Consider the following 19974-nt stretch of genomic DNA (forward strand, 5'->3'; position numbering starts at 1 on the left):
AGCTCGGCGGACAAACTCTCGAGTGTATATTTCTATTTGAAGGACAATGCTCGTACGTGGTACGTAAACCGGGAGAGGAGCTTTGCCACGTGGGACGACTTCCGCGCACAGCTGCTGGATACCTTTTCAAGCATCGACAGGAGGGAAAACGCGCAGCGTCTCCTCGAAATCCGCGTTCAAAAGCCCAATGAGAGCGTTGCTATGTTCTCGGAAGACATGGCCCGTCTTTTCCGAAGGGCAGACCCAGACATGCCAGAGGAAAGAAAGCTGCGATATCTCCTGCGAGGAGTGAAGGAGCAACTGTTTGCTGGCCTTGTGAGAAATCCACCGACAACAGTGGCACAGTTCACAAAAGAAGCTACAGCCATTGAACGGGCCCTGCATCAACGATACCGCCAGCATGACATGGGCAACTCGACGGCGAACACTTCCGTACTGGCTGCGAGTAACGACATGTCTCTGCGTGAAGTTGTCCGAGAAGTGGTGCGAGAAGAGCTTCGGCAGCTCGGCTTTGTGGTTGCGCCTACGGAACCGACGCCAGCGTTATCTTTTGTTGCTGATGTTGTCCGGGAGGAAGTCCGGCAAGCTTTTTCAGCGCCAGACTGCGGCAACGTTCCGCGGCGCCTCACTTATGCGGAAGCTGTTCGCCGTCCACTCAACGCAACTTCAACGTCGTTGACACCGATAACTACAACACCACCTACGCCACAAGTAGAGCCGACATCGTCACCCTTGTCGACTCTACCGACCCCGCCGATCATGCCAGCACAAACAACGCCGTATTTTGGACATGCGCACGCCACTCCTTGGCTCCATGGAGAGTTACCGCCGAACTACCAGCGTCGGAAAACCGATTTGTGGCGCACCGTCGATCGTCGACCAGTGTGCTACCATTGTGGTGAAGCTGGACATGTCTATAGAGTTTGCCGCAAATGGAATAACTATCGCGCCGCTCAACACCCAAGCTTTCCTGCCAACTATGCTTACTCTCCGTGCGACGGTCGACGCGCTTACAACGACGCCCCTGTGAACAGTCAGCCACCAAATACGACGACGCCCCGACCACGTTCTCCTTCTCCATCTCCGGCGCGCTACAGTTCGCCGACTCGTCGCAGTTTTGCCGACGTCACTAGGGGCAGGTCGCCTAGCCCTCGACGGGGAAACTAGCCGCTGCGACCTCCGGGGGTGAGGTTGCCAATACTCTAACTGCTCCACATCCCCCGTTATCGACGAACGACGACGTGAAGACTACATTGACGAAAAAGACGCCCAGCACAACGACGAATACGACGAATGGAAGTACGAAAGACGTAACTGACATCGTCAGCGCCGAGCTCATCGTTTACATTGACGGCCACGAAATAGCCGCTCTGGTTGACACTGGCTCCCATTTTTCTATCCTTAGCTTACAGGTCGCTGACAAACTGAGGAAGGTGAAGACACCATGGCACGGGCCCAACATAAGAACCGCCGGAGGTCAGTTGATGACACCTGTCGGGAAATGCACGGCCCGACTCTTAATCGCCAGTTCAACCTTCGTCGTCACCCTCGTCATCCTTACTGAGTGTTGTAAAGAACTTATACTGGGCATGGATTTCCTACGGGAGTACGGCGCCGTGATTAACATCCGTGACAGAAGCGTCACATTTGCCACGAGTTCGGATAATGTCACCGATGAGAAGCCACAACAACCTCGCTTACGTATTGCCGCGGACGACGTCATACTTTTGCCGCGGAGTTGCTCTCTCGTACAGGTGCGCTGTGACAGCCTGCAAAGTGGGACTGGAGTAGCTGAATACATCAGTGCGCTAGCACTGAATTGCGGTGTGTCCATTGCCAGAGCCCTTATCAATGTAATCGACGGAAGCGCCGAACTCTTGCTGACAAATTTTAGTAGAGAGCGCCGACACATCGTTAGAGGCACTGCTGTCGCCTATTTCGACGAAGTGACAGAAATACAAGACTGCCACTTAGCACAGGAGTCGGCCTCCACAATCCACACAGCTGCACCTATTGTAGACGTTAATCCGACGTTAACGGCCGTTGAGCGGAACCGTCTGTTTGAGCTCATCAAGCAGTACCAGGGCTGTTTCTCCTCTGCGTCAAGAGTTGGTCAAACGCCACTTACCAAACACCGCATCATTACTGATGTCGACGCCAGACCCATCCGACAAAACCCTTATCGTGTGGCCCCAAAGGAACGCGAAGCAATACAAAAACAAGTGAAGACGATGCTAGAAGATGGCGTTATTCGACCATCTAATAGTCCGTGGGCATCACCTGTGGTTTTAGTGAAGAAGAAGGACGGTAGCCTGCGCTTCTGCGTCGACTATCGGAAGCTCAATCAGGTCACAAAGAAGGACGTTTATCCACTGCCACGTATTGATGATTCCTTGGATAGGTTGCGAAACTCGTGCTACTTTTCCTCAATGGACTTGAAAAGCGGTTATTGGCAGATCGAAGTGGATGAGAGAGACCGTGAGAAAACAGCCTTTGTGACGCCTGATGGACTTTATGAATTTCAGGTACTTCCTTTCGGTTTGTGTTCGGCGCCAGCAACATTTCAGCGTCTAATGGACACTGTGCTCTCCGGACTCAAATGGCAAACATGCCTGGTGTACTTGGATGACGTGATTGTCTTTTCCGCAACGTTCGACGAACACTTACGAAGGCTGAAAACTGTTTTTGAAGCGATACGCTCTGCCGGTCTTACTTTGAAGCCTGAGAAGTGCCATTTTGCTTTTCATGAGCTTCAGTTCCTCGGTCACGTCGTCAGTAGCCAAGGAGTCCGACCTGATCCGGATAAAATTGCCGCCGTCGCTAATTTCCCGATTCCATCAGACAAAAAAGCCGTGCGACGTTTTCTGGGACTCTGTGCATATTACCGGCGATTTATTGCGAATTTCTCGCGTATCGCATGGCCGTTAACACAGCTCACCCGCGAAGATATGCCTTTTACTTGGGGCGAAGACCAGGAGCGGGCATTCCACGAGCTCCGGCAACGCATGCAATCGCCTCCCGTATTAGCACACTTCGATGAGGAAGCCCCGACGATATTGCATACAGACGCTAGCAATGTCGGTCTAGGGGCGGTGCTAGTACAATGGCAGGGCGACAGCGAAAAAGTGATTGCTTACGCCAGTAGGACACTATCCCGAGCCGAAGCTAACTACTCCACCACTGAAAAAGAATGCCTCGCAATGGTATGGGCAGTTCTGAAATTTCGTCCGTATTTGTATGGTCGGTCTTTCACCGTCGTAAGTGACCACCATTCCCTCTGCTGGCTCATTAATTTGAAAGATCCTTCCGGCCGGCTCGCACGCTGGAGTCTTCGACTCCAAGAGTTCGACTTTGTTGTTACATACAAGTCGGGAAAACGGCACGCAGACGCCGACTGCCTTTCTCGGTCTCCTGTTGAGCCGGCAGCACAAGACGATGACGACACCGTTTTTCTGGGACTCGTGGATACTGCCGATCTTTCACGCCAGCAACGGGATGACATTGAATTGCTGCCGCTTATTGATTACCTCGAAGGACGAACCAACAGCGTGCCGAGGCTCTTTGCAAGAGGGGTGGCATCATACTGCTTGCGTCGCAACGTCCTCTACAAGAAGAACTTCTCGCCTAGTGGCAGCAACTACTTACTTGTTGTTCCATCACCGCTTCGACGTGAAATCTTACACGCCTGCCACAACGAGCCGACTGCTGGGCACTTGGGCTATACTCGCACATTGGCACGGATTCGGCAGAATTACTACTGGCCGAGACTTACTGCGGGCGTTAAACGTTACGTTCAGACATGTCTGGATTGCCAACGTCGTAAACCGCCATCCGTCAAACCAGCCGGCTTACTGCACCCTGTTGACGTACCAGCCACACCATTTGCGCAAGTAGGCATGGACTTTCTGGGCCCCTTCCCTACGTCTACTACTGGTAATAGGTGGATAATCGTTGCCACGGATTATCTCACTAGATATGCCGAGACAAGTGCCCTGCAACGGGCAACAGCAGATGAAGCGGCACGATTTTTTCTGGAATCCATCGTTTTAAGGCATGGCGCTCCCGCCGTAGTCGTCACCGACAGAGGTACTGCGTTCATGGCCCAGTTTTTAGATATCGTTCTACGTCTAAGTGGTACCGCCCACCGGAAGACAACAGCGTATCACCCCCAAACGAATGGACTGACAGAACGACTCAATAGGACATTGGCTGATATGATAAGCATGTACGTAGATGTAGAGCATAGGAACTGGGACGAGGTTTTACCTTATGTCACCTTCGCGTACAATACGGCTCGTCAAGAGACCACTCGCAAGACGCCCTTCAGTCTCGTATACGGCCGTGAGGTTACAACAACATTAGATGCAATGCTCCCTCATGAATTTGACGACAACGAGACGGGTGCTGAAGAGATAATACACCGAGCAGAGGCAGCTAGGCAGCTTGCGCGTCTGCGAATCCACGAGCAACAGGACATTGACGCCCGACGCTACAATCTTCGGCACAAAGCCGTAACATACAACATCGGCGACAAAGTGTGGGTGTGGACACCTATTCGACAGCGTGGGCTCTCTGAAAAGCTCCTACGCAAATACTTCGGGCCCTACATAGTTCTCCGACGCATCAGTAACGTCAACTACGAAGTCGTTCCAGACAGCTCGCACTGTTCAAAGCGCCGACGGCATTTACCCGAGGTGGTTCACGTGCTGCGTATGAAGCCGTACTATGAGGACTGCCAAGACTGCGCAGTTCTTTACCGCTGCTTTCCAAGCGTCTATCATCGGGACGATGATCTTTTCTAAAGGGGGAGCAAGTGACACGACTATATTTGGCAGAACCATAATTCAGCGGGTATGCGCCAGTGGGGACAACGCTGAAGTAGCGCGGGTTTTGAAGCAGGGGAAACGAAGAAGACGTTGTTGTTGTTCCCTTGGACGACTGATAAAGTGCGTTTCTTGGCGGTGCTGCTACGCATACTCGTCGATCCCACGTCGTTACAATATATATATATATATATATATATATATATATATTGCCGCTAGGTGTCACGAACCAGCGCTGAAAAAGAAGTTGGGACTGGAACGCGCGCTCAGCTGGAGACGGGCGCTGGGGTAGAAGAAGTAGAAGCTGAGGACGCCGGCTTGAATTTATTGTACGCCATCTTGTACAACGGTCTGCCTCGCCGACGCCAGGCACATCTTACATTGTCTTTTCGTGACAAAAACTGGTGGAGGTGCGGGGTACGGTTCATCCGATGCCACAAACCCCTCCTGGTAGCAGGAGTACCAGCCCTATCCTAGTGGACACCCCTGTTCACCGGGCAAGCAGGAGAATCCGAGGATTGCCTCCGGAGCTTGATCCTCTCTCCGCATCAACATCGACGCCCGCACACACCGGTATGGAAGGAACATCGACGTCCCTACCGACCACTAGGCAAGGTACGGCCACAACGGCAACTCAGTATCTGCTGCAGAATCTCCGAGTGCCGAAAGTGTTCCACGGGGATATCTTCGAGGATGTAGAAGACTGGCTAGCCCAATTTGAGCGCGTTGCCGAGATAAACGAATGGAGCGACGCGGCGAAGTTAAGGAACGTCTATTTCAGCTTGGAGGACGGTGCCCGCATTTGGTACGAGAACCGAGAAGGGTTCATCAAATCGTGGTTCGAGTTCCGTCGTGCCTTGCTAGAGACTTACACCAATGCTGATCGCCGCGAACGAGCCGAACGGGCGCTCCAATCCCGCATTCATCTGCCGAACGAGAGCGTGACGTCGTACGTCGAGGATATGACGCGCCTCTTCCGTCGGGTGGACCCAACCATGTCCGAGGAAAAGAAGCTGCGCCATCTAATGCGGGGAGTTAAGGAACAGCTATTTGCTGGCCTTGTTCGAAGCCCGCCGAAGACCGTGGCTGAATTCCTAACCGAAGCCACCACGATGGAAAAGATGTTACACCAGCGTTCAGCTTTCTATGAAAGGCAACTGAACGCAACTTCACCTTCGGACCAGCGCTCAGCTCCGTCTGACAGGCACGCGAATGCTGCTTCACTGACGGACACGATGGCCTTTGGAAACGTGGACGTTCTCCGAGACCTTATCCGCTCTGTGGTGCGTGATGAGCTTCAACGGCTCACCTGCCCGCCTCAGCCCACGCTAAGTTCCATTTCTGCCCTTGTGAGGAACGAAGTGGAGCAAGCGATCCAACGTCCCGTTCCAAGCAGCAATGCACCACCTGTGACAGCACAGTTGCAGCGGCCCTCGTATGCGGAAGTTTTGAGGCGAGTCCCTGTCCCCGCTCCGACCCATTTCGACCCCACCACGTCTTACGCCGCGTCATACGGCCCGCCGCTCCCAGCAGTGCAACCGATCCAACGTATGGAGGATCGGCGCCCGCTCGAAAGGAAGTCTGACGTCTGGCGTACCCCGGACAGAAGGCCTCTGTGCTATCATTGTGGAGAAGCCGGTCACGTATACCGCGAGTGCCCATACCGCCGCCTCGGACTGCAAGGCTTTGCCGCGGATTCACCAAGGCCCAGATATGGCGAAAGGCCTAGGGCGATTGAAGACTACCTGAAACAGCAGCGTATGCCACTGTTCCCGCGGCGGCAGTCGCGCTCGCCGTCCCCCAGGCGATCTTCCCCAGCTGCTAGAAGCCCTCCAATGGCAGTGCAAGGACGATCGCCAAGCCCTCACCGGGAAAACTAAGAACAGCGACCTTCGGGGGCGAGGCCGCTGATAATCGCCCTTCCGAAGACCTCCCATCGACGCGAGCACGATCTATTCAGCGCGATTCAGCGACGACTGCAGCCGAACTCAGCGACAGACTCTCGCTCGACATACCTGTTGTGCTCGACGGCCGCCACGTTAGTGCGTTATTGGACACGGGGGCCGATTACTCAATCTTGTGCGGAAAACTAGCGAAGGAACTTAGAAAAGTCATCACGCCTTGGTCCGGAACGCAAATTCGTACTGCTGGCGGGCACATCGTAACACCGTTGGGCGTGTGCACGGTCAGAGTACAAATTCGTGGGTCCACGTTTCCAGCCAGCTGCCTTATACTCCGCGATTGTTCTCGGGACCTCATCTTGGGCGTTGACTTTCTGCGAGAGTATGGTGCCGTTATAGACCTCCGGGCACGCACAGTGACGTTTTCGACAGAGAGAGCAGCGAACAGCCGCGACAATTGCCGACGTAACGCGCTTCGAGTTTACGCCGACAGTGTAACTGTACCACCACGCGCAAGTGTCCTGGTAATGGTCGTATGCGACGATCTGCGTGACGGCGAAGCTGTTGCAGAGGGCAATTCCTCTCTTATGCTTACTCATGGTGTATGTGCAGCCCGCAGTCTCATTGTGCTTCGAGATGGACTTTCGGCGCTCGTCGTGACGAATTTCAGCCAGGAACATCGGCACCTATTTCGTCGTACTACTATCGCTTTCGCTGAGCCCATAGACGACGTTGCTGAATGCTTTGCGTCTATAACGAAGGACAACCCAGCTCAGACACTCAGCAATATCGACATCAATTCAGACCTTTCGGAGGAAAAGCAGAAAGCGCTGCGCAAGTTGCTCCTTCGGTTCAAGGAGTGCTTCGCATCTTCCTCTAAGGTACGCCAGACGCCCATCACGAGGCACCGAATAATCACGTATAACGATTCTCGTCCCATACGACAACTGCCTTATCGCGTATCGGCGAAAGAGCGCAACGTTATTAATGCACAAGTGAAAGAAATGCTTAACGATGACGTCATACAACCGTCCCAAAGCCCTTGGTCATCGCCGGTGGTCCTCGTCAAAAAGAAAGACGGAACGCTTAGGTTCTGCGTTGACTATAGAAAGTTGAATAACGTCACAAAAAAAGACGTTTATCCGCTCCCGCGGATCGATGATTCGTTAGATCGACTGCGGCGAACCAGGTATTTTTCATCCATAGATCTGAAGAGCGGGTATTGGCAAATCGAAGTTGACGAACGAGATCGCGAAAAAACTGCCTTTGTTACCCCGGATGGACTGTACGAATTTAAAGTACTTCCATTCGGCCTGTGTTCTGCACCGGCCACATTCCAGCGAATGATGGACACGGTTCTGACGGATCTGAAGTGGCACACTTGTTTAGTATACTTAGATGACATCGTCGTGTTTGCGGCGACCTTCGAAGAGCATCTGAAGCGTTTAGAGGCGGTACTTGAGGCGCTCCGCTCCGCTAATCTCACACTAAAGCCAGAAAAGTGTCACTTCGGTTACGAAGAGCTGAAGTTTCTCGGGCATGTCGTGAACGCCGATGGCGTCCAGCCTGACCCAGACAAAACATCTGCTGTTGCTGCTTTTCCGACTCCTCGTGACAAGAAAGCAGTGCGCCGCTTTCTCGGTCTGTGTGCGTACTATCGTCGCTTCATCGCTAATTTCTCGCGCATCGCCGAACCACTCATACGCCTCACGCGAGAAGACACACCCTTCGTTTGGACGGATGAGCAGGACGCAGCTTTCACCGAGTTACGACAACGCCTGCAGAAATCACCTGTCCTCGCTCACTTTGACGAGGACGCTGACACCGAGGTGCATACCGATACAAGTAACATCGGTCTTGGCGCTGTACTCGTTCAACACCAGGAAGGCGTCGAGCGAGTCATCGCTTACGCCAGTCGCACACTTTCACGCACCGAAATCAACTACTCCACCTCCGAGAAAGAGTGTCTAGCGGTTGTGTGGGCCATCATGAAATTTCGGCCTTATCTCTACGGTCGCCCTTTCAAGGTGGTGACAGACCACCATTCCCTGTGTTGGTTAGCCAACTTACGAGACCCATCCGGGCGACTTGCTCGATGGAGTCTCCATCTGCAGGAGTTCGATGTTACCATCGTATACAAATCGGGCCGCAAACACGAAGATGCTGACGCGTTGTCGCGCGCTCCCATCAAAACTTGTGATGAGGACATGGACGAAGACGGCGCATTCCTTGGGGCCCTCACCGAATCTGACTTGATCATACGGCAGCGCGAGGACGCCGAAATACGCCCTGTCATCGATCACCTAGAAGGCAAGAATGCTACAATCCCACGACACATTTCTCGCAGTCTTTCGACCTTCTGCCTGCGCAATGGTGTCCTCTACAAGAAAAACTCGAGTGCCAGCGACAAAGAATATCTATTGGTCGTACCTGCCGCCCTTCGTAATGACATTCTGTTAGCCTGCCATGATGAGCCCACGTCTGGACACTTGGGATTTTCACGCACTCTTGCAAGAGTACGCCAGACGTACTACTGGCCCAGACTTTCTACCACGGTGAAGCGATACGTGCAAAGCTGCCGTGAGTGTCAACGCAGGAAGTCACCGTCTTTGAAGCCCGGGGGGTTACTCCAACCCATCGCGCCACCTAGCGCGCCGTTTGATCAAATCGGCATGGATCTTCTGGGACCCTTTCCCTTGTCAGCCAGCGGAAACAAGTGGATTATAGTCGCCACGGACTATCTAACACGCTACGCCGAGACGAAAGCTGTACAGCGTGCCACGGCCTACGAAGTTGCCCAGTTCTTTATCGATCACATAGTCCTCAGACATGGTGCCCCATCACATGTCATCACCGACAGAGGCACTGCCTTTACAGCCCAACTGATAGAGGACATATTCGAGCTGAGCTGTACACAACATCGCAAGGCGACTGCCTATCATCCGCAGACCAATGGACTGACGGAGCGGCTCAACAAAACCATAGCTGACATGCTGTCTATGTATGTGGACGTCCAGCATAAAACATGGGATCAAGTCCTGCCGTACGTTACATTCGCGTACAACACCGCCATTCAGGAAACCACACGATTTACACCGTTCCGTCTTGTGTACGGGCGCGAGGTCCAGACCACGCTAGACGCTATGCTCCCGCACGACACCAGCGCATCACTTACTGCCGACGCCGAGCAACTTACTCAACACGCAGAGGAAGCTCGTCAACTTGCGCGCATACACATCGCGAAGCAGCAAAGAACAGACGCACGACGCTACAACCTTCGACATCGGCAAGTCGAGTACCAGCCAGGTGACCAAGTCTGGGTGTGGACTCCAGTCCGTCGCCAGGGGTTGTCTGAGAAGCTCCTTAGTAGATACTTTGAACCCTACAAAGTGATACGCCGCGTTAGTGAAGTGAACTATGAGGTCATTCCCGACGGTGCCGCGTCGTCTCGGCGTCGACAGCATCACTCGGAGATAGTGCATGTCATTCGCCTCAAACCGTATATCCCGCGTTAAGGCGACGCCAATCCGGTCTCATAAGACTTCCACACTTCCTCTTTCTAGTTTAGTAAGCATCGGGTCGATGCCTTTCTTTTGGCGGGGGAATAATGCCGCTAGGTGTCACGAACCAGCGCTGAAAAAGAAGTTGGGACTGGAACGCGCGCTCAGCTGGAGACGGGCGCTGGGGTAGAAGTAGAAGCTGAGGACGCCGGCTTGAATTTATTGTACGCCATCTTGTACAACGGTCTGCCTCGCCGACGCCAGGCACATCTTACATTGTCTTTTCGTGACTATATATATATATATATATATATATATATATATATATATATATATATATATATATATATATATATATATATATATATATATATATATATATATATATATATATATACTGCTGTCATCGCGAAGCTGTCGTTTTGACGGGTTCGCCAGAACTGCCACGGGACTTAAAATGGTTGCTGTCAGCTTAGCCGTCCACTTTTCCGTCTATGGTGTGTTTTAGAACACGGCCAGAGTAGTCGAAAAAGCGCCCCACATTCATTAAAAAAAAACATTACCGGAAACAGAACATGCTTTGCCAATACGCCGAGTCTCAGAGGTCACTTAGTGGGCCGACACTTTAGAGGGAAAAAAACGAGGGGAATAGCTTCACGGAGAGTCGGCTTTCCCAGGCTGGCTGCCGGACGTAACGCTTACTAAACTTTAATGCTTTCTGCTAGTTTACTTTCCTCCCCCATGGCCATTATGTATCTTTATCGACAACCCACTCCTATTGTAGAATCTTTCTGTTCTCACCAGCCTGCCGCTTCATCTTGAGGGCCGAGGCGGGTTCGTCACGGTACAAACACAACATGCTTCTAACCGTGGATACTCCTTCAGCCCGCTGAGAGTTACTACTACCGGCATCCTTTGCGGCACTGGTAGCGTAGCGGTTTATAGGTTCGATTGTGTACAGATGTGTTTGTGGATTCGACCAATTAGTATCGTGGATATTACATGTGTACTGCATGTTGTTCTTATACTACACGATCGTTGTAGGATGAAGAGGAGGATGAAGAGGAAGGAAGGAAAGGTAGGGAGGTCAACCAGACGCACGTCCGGTTTGCTACCCTACACAGGGGAAGGGGTCTAAGGGAAGAAAAGGGAGGGAGGGAAGAAGGTGCTATCGGTGTGAGTACATGCGGATGCCCATAACTTCACGCCTATAATCGGTCACTGAGGCCAGTCGCTTTCATGAAACGTAGCAGTGCCCGCGTCGCTTTGTAAGCTTGCGACGCATGGGGCCATGGTCCGAAAATCTTAGTCTCTTAAAATGGTCTGTCATCTAACCAGGTTTAACACCCTCTGAAGAACGTCGCGTTCGTTGTCATAGAGAACACAAAAAACACACAACACGTGCTCGATCGCTTCTTCACAGTTGCACGAGTCACAGATCGATGTGTCGGACATCCCAATAAGGAATGAGGAGGCTTTCGTAAAAGCCACCCCTAACCACAGGCGGCACAGTTATGTTGCATCACGGTGGGAGAACTTCGATGGAATCTGCAGCTTCAATGTAGGATACAACCGGTGGAGACGCAAGTTGGAGAAAATTGGTGTGTTCCGCAAAGCTTCAGTATTGGTTTGACCAAGTAAACGAAGACCCCTCGCAGCATCTGTCCTTGATAAGGGTATAGAAAGTGTCAGGGTTTCTTTACGGGCTGGCCGGGCGGCAGCATCAGCAAGCTAGGTCATTTCCGAAGATCGTTGCAAAATTTATGCGCTGTATACATGCTGCAATGTTGCCATGAGTCGGGACCTCAGTCAAGCCGAAGCATGTTTTATATAGTACTGCTCCAACCCTTCTAAGCAGTAAAATAAAGATTGATTGATTGATTGATTGATTGATTGATTGATTGATTGATTGATTGATTGATTTGGCGATCGATACCGCTCGACGAATCTGTTTCCGCGTTAGCTCGCACACTGGTCGATAATGACTTCATACATATTATATATCCTTTATTGTCACTTTTCTTTTTCATTTAATCAATCAGTTATTTATGTGCTTTATTTTCATCTACTTCTAGAAACACACGCCGAGCAGCGCTGGAACAAATCTCTCACTCCACGGCTGTTCGGACTCGAAAGCCCCATTCTTGTTTTTCCCTCACCCCATTGCAGGATAGGAAACGAGGCGCTCCACCTGTAGTCATCCCCCCCCCCTCCCCCCCCCCCTGTCATTACGTAGCGAAGCCGCACTTTTGCAGTACGCGTAACGGACGCACACGACATACAGCCATACCGTATGGCGCCGCGATAACGCGAAGGTGCACAACGCACACGACTCCCTCGTTCCGTGTCGCTCGTCTTGGATTTACGCCACCGAGTCCAGTCGAGTTTCGTCACTCGGTCGGCGCATGCGTGATAACCGGCTTGCCACAGCGTCGCTGTCGCTGTGCCTAACAGCCACCGAAGAAAGATGCATCGACGCAACGGGCAAAGTGCCCCACAGAGAAAACAAAAGCGGCCGAGCGTACGGCTCCCCAGATGCTTCCGAGTCAACAACCGCATAATAAGATTCGTGCGTCAGGTTTCCTTCGCTGTGCGAGCGGCACGCGCGTTTTCGCCCTGCGACAGGTGCGAGGAGCCGTCCGTGAACTTCGGTGAGAAGGTGACTGACGGTGTGCGCCTTCGATTGTTTTCTCTTCCTAACGTAGTCGTCGCCTTTGTTCTCCACAGGCGTCTTCCCCGGGGCCCGATGCGAGTAGCGGGAAGACGACAAGAGCCCAGCAGACGCCGAAGAACCGAGCAGACAAAGAAACCCCTCCCCCTGCTGCTCCCCCACCTTGCCCCTCAACTTGCCCCCCTCCCGCCACCTCTTTGAAGGAGTCTCTGAACGCAACACGGCGTCAAGCAGTTGACAGCGACTGGAAGCTGGAGCCAACGACGCAATGGCCAAGCAATAACGTAAAAAAAAACTTCGGTAGTTTTGTTTTAACTAGCTCAAGGGAAAATGCCGGAGCTAATGGCGCTTGAAGAAGAGATGCTCAAGCGTAGACACACAGCCAAGACAGACAACTGGGTCCCGCATTCGCACGAAATAAAACAAACAAAAAAATCCGGCAGAAACTATTTTGGGGTGACCGTCGAGCACAGAAGCGAAGTCCCGCGGAAACACGCCACGTGTGAGGCGCGTGCTTGCAGCCGGGCTCCCCTCTCGCACTTCCCCCTGGACACGCTGCGCCATCTGGTGGTGGCGCCGTGAAGTCCGTGCGTGGCACGAGCCTGAATATATATCCACACAAGACTGTCTGAATATAAATCATGCGGATTCTATTCTTGCCCCCGCCAGAAAAATTCTAAGAGATTTTTGTAATGCGCTATATCATTGGGAGTGTCAAAGCGGAAAAAAGTGTGTGTGAAGCCGGCCGCACGATAGAGAAGGGATAGGAAGTTTAGAAGTATGTATGTATGTATGTATGTATGTATGTATGTATGTATGTATGTATGTATGTATGTATGTATGTATGTATGTATGTATGTATGTATGTATGTATGTATGTATGTATGTATGTATGTATGTATGTATGTATGTTTATTTACGTATATATGTACCATCAGATAGAATTTTCTTTTTCTTTCGCGCTATCGGCTCAGTCGAACACACGAGGAAAAAAGATGAAGTGGCTATTCCCCCATATTTCCCCATGTTTTGTATTGTGCCACTGGGATTTCGAAAGACAAGGCCGGCATCCCTGCAGGACTGGGGGCCAGCCACACTCTGTTGAGCCTCTTCTCACGATGCCGTCACCTCGCTGCCCATTTCTCACGTGCCTCCGGAGTGACAGAAGAGAGGGCTTATGCATGGCCACAGTTCTCACGGATAACACATCTGTACCAGCGACTTTAGCACTGGCGACTGTTAACTGTTATATCTGATCCGGCTCTCTATCTATCTATCTATCTATCTATCTATCTATCTATCTATCTATCTATCTATCTATCTATCTATCTATCTATCTATCTATCTATCTATCTATCTATCTATCTATCTGTCTGTCTGTCTGTCTGTCTGTCTGTCTGTCTGTCTGTCTGTCTGTCTGTCTGTCTGTCTATCTATCTATCTATCTATCTATCTATCTATCTATCTATCTATCTATCTATCTATCTATCTATCTATCTATCTATCTATCTATCTATCTATCTATCTATCTATTTCATTCTCATCTTCCTAAAGGAGCTCACCCAGCCATAGTAGGTGTAATCGATGAAACACAAACCGGTGCTCATCACGACTTATAAGGCCTACAAGGGCGCAATTTGTTGCGTAAGTTTCACGCTTGCTCGGCTATCGCGCCCTTGCGTCCGAAGCACGGGGTCCACGATGGCGTGAAGTGAGTCGCGCAGCGGGACATACACATCCGACCCCTTTGGCAACGGCGGAACGTGTCCGTCTCCAAGGCGGACGCAGGAGATTGGGGCGAGAGCAGGGGTCAGTGGCGTAGCAATAGGGGGGGCCGGGGGGCCGTGGGCCCCGGGTGCAAGGGGCCTGTGGAGGGGGGGGGGGTGTCATATACGTCCGAAGACACCCCTCTTTACGCCGGCTACACCCTGGGGGGGGGGGGGGGGGGGGTGACAGAAGACCTATGGGCCCCGGGTGCCAGACGACCTAGCTACGCCACTGGCAGGGGGCCCCGTCCATCCGCGAGTGCGGCAGGCTTGCGCGTTGCAGTGCAGTCTCGGGAGCAGTAACCGGTAGGGCGGTCACTTCTGTACACTGTAGTGCTCGCGAACACCCTTTCAAAAACAAACGGCCCCACCACGAATAGGAAGCGAGCACGAAGAACTTCATCCTTGTAACGCAGGGAGGTTCCCCGCGTGTTCAAAAGTGTAGAATGTGTAGAATACAGTGCTGTTTATAATTACCGCAGCAGAGGTATGCACCTATAGCTGGACACTGAGAAAACGAACCGCTTAAAGGTATTGGCCAAGTCAAGTTTAGTGCGAATGGCCAATTTACCGTTTTGTTTTTCTCTGTCAACCTATGTTCCCATTCCGTTTCAACTTCGGAATCTCAAGTTCTCTTTCTTTTTTGAGCCTCACTGCCTTTCTTATTTCTATTGTCTCTCACTCAAACTATGTATACCAGGCCTCTATTTCGTGCACAAAAAACGGTCCTAATGAGACGAACGAATCGCCGTTTCAATGTTACCTATACAACTCGGTGGAATGCAGACACACACTCTCGCACCAACAGCACGAGCAAAGTTCGAGAGCTCGCCCGGATGCGGCGCATGTGTGTGCGTACACAACCGATTGCGCGAGTGTTTTTCCGCTTTCGCAATGCGTGGATCGCTCCAGTTGCATGCAAAAAAAGCCATTCCCAGCCGTAGCCGTCCGTGCAGCGTAGGTAGGCGCGGTGCAAACCCCCCTCGCTCATTCGTCCGTCACAGAGGAGCGAAGAGGAGCGGCCGGGGCCGTGCCGAGATTAGAAGGGGCGCCGCGGGGTCTGCGGAGCGCCGAGCGCGAGCCCGGAGTTCTACTTGCAAAGACGTCGCAGGCGCAGCGTGACGCAACCCCGACTCACCCCCCCCCCCCCCCCAGTTCACCCTGACCGTCGAGGCACGGTTCCAGTTCACGCGCGCACTCTCGCTCGGGGAGCGCCAAGGACGAGACGGCGAACGCGATTATCGCGACTGCGTTTTTAACGCGACCATTTTACAAGGGGTAACGTGCGAGGGGTAATCCGTACCGCTCCAGCGTGCTGCAGTGCGACTAAAACATACCGGAAGCTCGGCGCTTGTGTGCTTGCTGAGTCCTCTGCCCAAGTTTTAAGCGCTGGGTAGCGCTATACGCAGAGGCAGCTATCTCAAAGCTACAATTTTACTTTGTTACAATTTGCTTTAGCCCGGCAAAACAGAGCCGCGAAACTATACGGGCAGAACCTATGTAGCTGCTCCAAAAATCTCTTTCGGGGTCGTTTAAACGTTCGTGCAGAACTGGCAACGGTCGCAAAGCACTGACGGCAATTCGTATAGCGCTTTAGACTGGGCGTTACACAGGAGCGCGCACACGGGGCCTACTGATATACCTACCGATACGTGTACTTCGGTGTGTGTATGTGCGTCTGTGCGTGTGAACGCACATTTGCGTGCGTGTATGCGTGTGCGTCAGTCAGTAAATTTTTCTAGGAATAGTCTACCTATATTTTTTCCGCGTGCCCGCAGAAAATTTCACGCGGAAATCTTTCGCGAGACGGAGGGTATTCGCGAGAATGAACTCGCTTCGTGTTTCGGAACGCAGACGAAGATGTGGTAATAACGACTAGACGGATACGCTCGTGTACACGGATAAGCTATACGTAAAAGCTCTTCCAGTATTGGCCTCGAGCTCCACCACTGGAAAAGCTGGCGCCACCGTCGGCGTGACGTGCTAGGAGGGATCACGTGGACATAGCGGCCGCGTCGGCTGCTTCGGGCGCGCCGAAGCGAGCTGAAAACGAGCTTAAATTCCCTCGTACGCTGCGGTTTTCATTTAGTGGCGACATTTTCCCGCTTCGAGTGTCTCCTTGAAAACGCTTGAAAGCACTACAACAGGTAGTGGCTGCCTTTGAAGGCGCGCGACATGGTAGGCTACTGCTCGGTGCCGCAGGGCCGGACGCACGTCACGGAGGCCGGTGTCAGCCTTATTCACACGTAGCCGCAGGACAAGAAGCTGTGTGAAGCTTGGCTCGCGAAACATAAAACCATCAGTCATCGGCTACAACTCGGGTATGCAGCAAGCACAGACGCGGGCAAGATTTCTGCTACGGCGCCCGGTCTGCGATGTTCTGAAAACGCGAACTGAGACGCACGCCCGAGTCCGCTGCCCGACTAATGTCATGACGGTTTGGTCTATCAACTTGTCGATACTATAGATACTGGCAAGTTCAGTGGAGTGGAAAGGCAGCGGTAAGAAGCACATTTGAAGAAAGCATGGCATATGGTCATGTTTGTGTTATGAATTAATGCACTGGATTACAAAAAAGCAGCAGCGCCAAATTGCACGCTGAGAACGCCGATAAACATACAGTGCGACGCAACTCGAGAAATAGTATCGAATGGACAAAGAATTTTGAAGAAAAAAAAGATTGAATCGTCGCGACGGCACATCACAGTCCCCGTAGGCGTTGAAGTTTCTACAATGAAATTATTTTTGAACAGCTCTGATAGCGCCTACCCAACAATGGTTGCGTGTATACTGTCAAATGCTCATATTCTGTGGCCTAAAGCTCATGGCACGGTGCGAAAACGCACGCGCGCAGAAAGCGAAACAGTGTGCGGACAAGCATGCAGACGCGCAGTCGGTCGCTGCGAATCTGCGCGATCGCTGCATTGAGGCTTCATTCTATTACGCTCCATTTAGTTATACAAACACTATAAGAACATACTGCACATAGTTTGCTCTCAGCGTTCACCTACCTTTCACGCAAGAAGCCGGTTCGGCAGACTCTATCGCGGCGACCGCGCGCAGTGGCGTTCACTGTACGTATTCGGTAAAGAGATAGTGACTGTAAACGATTGTGTGCTTTCAATTTGCCCAAGATTATTATTTAGACAGTAAGAAACTTCTCTCGTTTCGAAAGTGCTTACAAAAATGTCCGGGAAAGCTCGCGCGTGGTGTTTTCAGTGAGCGCGGACAGCAAAAGCTATGAGGAGCGCGCCACGTGATCCCTCATACTACGCCAGCCAGGCGCTTCCGATAGAGGGCGACTCCGTAACTCCTCGCCGCCAATCGACCAGCTAGTTTGGTCGCTACAGCTGCAGGTGTACGGTGGGTCACGTTTTTTTTTTTTTCTCCACGCACCCACACATATAGTTGAACAAAGCGTATCAGCCAGACAGCTGCAGTTCCCGTGGAGTCACAGCAGATCTCCTCGTGCAGTCGACAACGTCCAAAGCAACAACATGGTGCACACGCAATTTTCCGACGGAGTCTGCCACTCGAGTGCGGCGTCGGTCGGCTGCTTAGCTGCGCTCGTCCGAGCTAATCGCAGTCGCGTGTCCAGCTGTTGTTGCTCTCCGCACGCTAGGCGAGGCGCACCCGCAACGTTCCGCCGAGAGATGCCGGGGATCGCTTAGTACGATTCGTTCTAGAGGGACCCCGAGACGATTTTGTACAAACGTACCGAGTCGTTATAGAACAGGTCCTTCTGACCATTGAATGACGCATTTAAGGGCTCACGCATAAAGCGCGTAATTTATTACAAGGTTTTAAAAATGTGCATCGCTACCGATTCCACCGGCGCCGCTCCTCCGAGTTGTCAGCCGCCCCCTCGTTAGCCCGATTGACGTCAGTCGGGCGAGATATCCGATTGGCTACCCGGTTTGCGTCACGTATAATTTTGCCAACTCTATATACCGTGAACAAATGTTCTTCGTAACAGTTGAAATGTCGATGAATTTGTTTCTTTAAGATGTAACCTAAAGGGAATGCAGTGCGACAATCTAACGCTACGCTCAAGCACTTCCGGCACACAGCAAGTGTCGTCTGCTTGTATTAAAATGTTCTTCATGCTGAGCTGTGCGGTCACTGCTGTGAGGCCAAATGCAATGCGCGTAGCTCGTATTCTGTGGCCACGAATAAAGCCAATCAGTTACGCGATGTTCGTTCATGTTGCGGCCTGCTTACTGCATGCACAGCGGTTGCCGACGTGACTTTTATTAGAGCTTAAGTTAAGCTATGTTTTTTTTTTTTTTTGTCATTCGGAATGTTACAAACTGAAGGGCGGGCGACTACAGAATGCATATTGAAAAATCAGCCCACATTCTCCAATTAATGTATAAGAACTGAAACATTATTTGGTTTGACAGGAAACCATACTTATGGGCAATATTTTTTCTTCAAGCCATTCGCCATTTCCGACACTTAACTCTACGGAAATGTAGAGCTTGTAGGGATGCAAGTACTAAGTAATGGAAGAAAAGATGGGGCAGAGATTTGTAGGCGTGATAAAGCATAACGCCTCGGACGTTAGTCACGGAGTAGATATTGTGAGCTGAAAGTTTTGTTTCTTTCTTTTTTTTAATTGGTGAATATGATTTGAACGCTCCAAGGGCACGCCAGTACGACTCTTAGGCTCGAATCGATCGTCCGAAAAATGGAAGTCAAACGTAATAGCGCTTTCTGAGTATATTCTAGGCTAGAAAAACATACTCCGCGTTTTTATTTAACTACGCTTTCCGTAACAGCGAAGTCAAAAGGAGAATAGGCTGGCACCGCGAGTATGCTGTCTGCGCCGTGAATAAAAGTGCAGACATGCAATGATTTCTGCCGACGCATACGCGAATATACTTTAATCCGCGCTGCGAGTAATCAGAAAAAAAAAGCATTCTCAAATTAAGTTTCAGCGCTGGCGACAAGCATGACGCGACCGGTACCAACCACCGTGGTCGACCACGCGCGTGTTCCCGAACGAAGTTGTTGCACATCGAGTTAACGGCGACAATGGGCGCATGGCTGTAACACCCTCGCAAAATAATCTGCCGCTGCAAGACTACGACACAAAGGATGAAAGCAACCACCAGGCTAGTACGTTCGTCGCCTTCAACCGGGAAGCTTGCACGCAAGTGGATTGCAACGTATACACAAAATGGACACACAAAATCTTGTATATACTTTCACTCCATCTGTTGCCTTAACCAAAGTTCTGCGTCGTCTATCCACTCAGTGCTCGCCGTATACCGGCTGAAACAGCGGCTGCCTGAGCCGAGTCTGCAGCCG

General features: G+C 51.6%; 2 protein-coding genes across 2 annotated transcripts in view; one reads left to right on the top strand and one right to left on the bottom strand.

Annotated features, from left to right (window-relative positions):
* The window catches only part of LOC135920578 (ADP,ATP carrier protein-like), a 69678-nt gene that overhangs the window by 31868 nt on the left and 17836 nt on the right, over positions 1-19974 (bottom strand). The gene's annotated exons all lie outside the window — the stretch shown is intronic.
* LOC135920586 (uncharacterized) overlaps positions 1-19974 on the top strand; it is a 63278-nt gene that overhangs the window by 6298 nt on the left and 37006 nt on the right. The window contains exons 2-3 of the mRNA XM_070536208.1: positions 11269-11302; positions 12952-13179. Of these exons, the coding sequence (XP_070392309.1) occupies positions 11269-11302; positions 12952-13179 (262 nt within the window). The remainder of the gene's footprint in view (positions 1-11268; positions 11303-12951; positions 13180-19974) is intronic.

Source organism: Dermacentor albipictus, chromosome 3 (assembly GCF_038994185.2).
Source record: "Dermacentor albipictus isolate Rhodes 1998 colony chromosome 3, USDA_Dalb.pri_finalv2, whole genome shotgun sequence".
NCBI lineage: Eukaryota > Metazoa > Arthropoda > Arachnida > Ixodida > Ixodidae > Dermacentor > Dermacentor albipictus.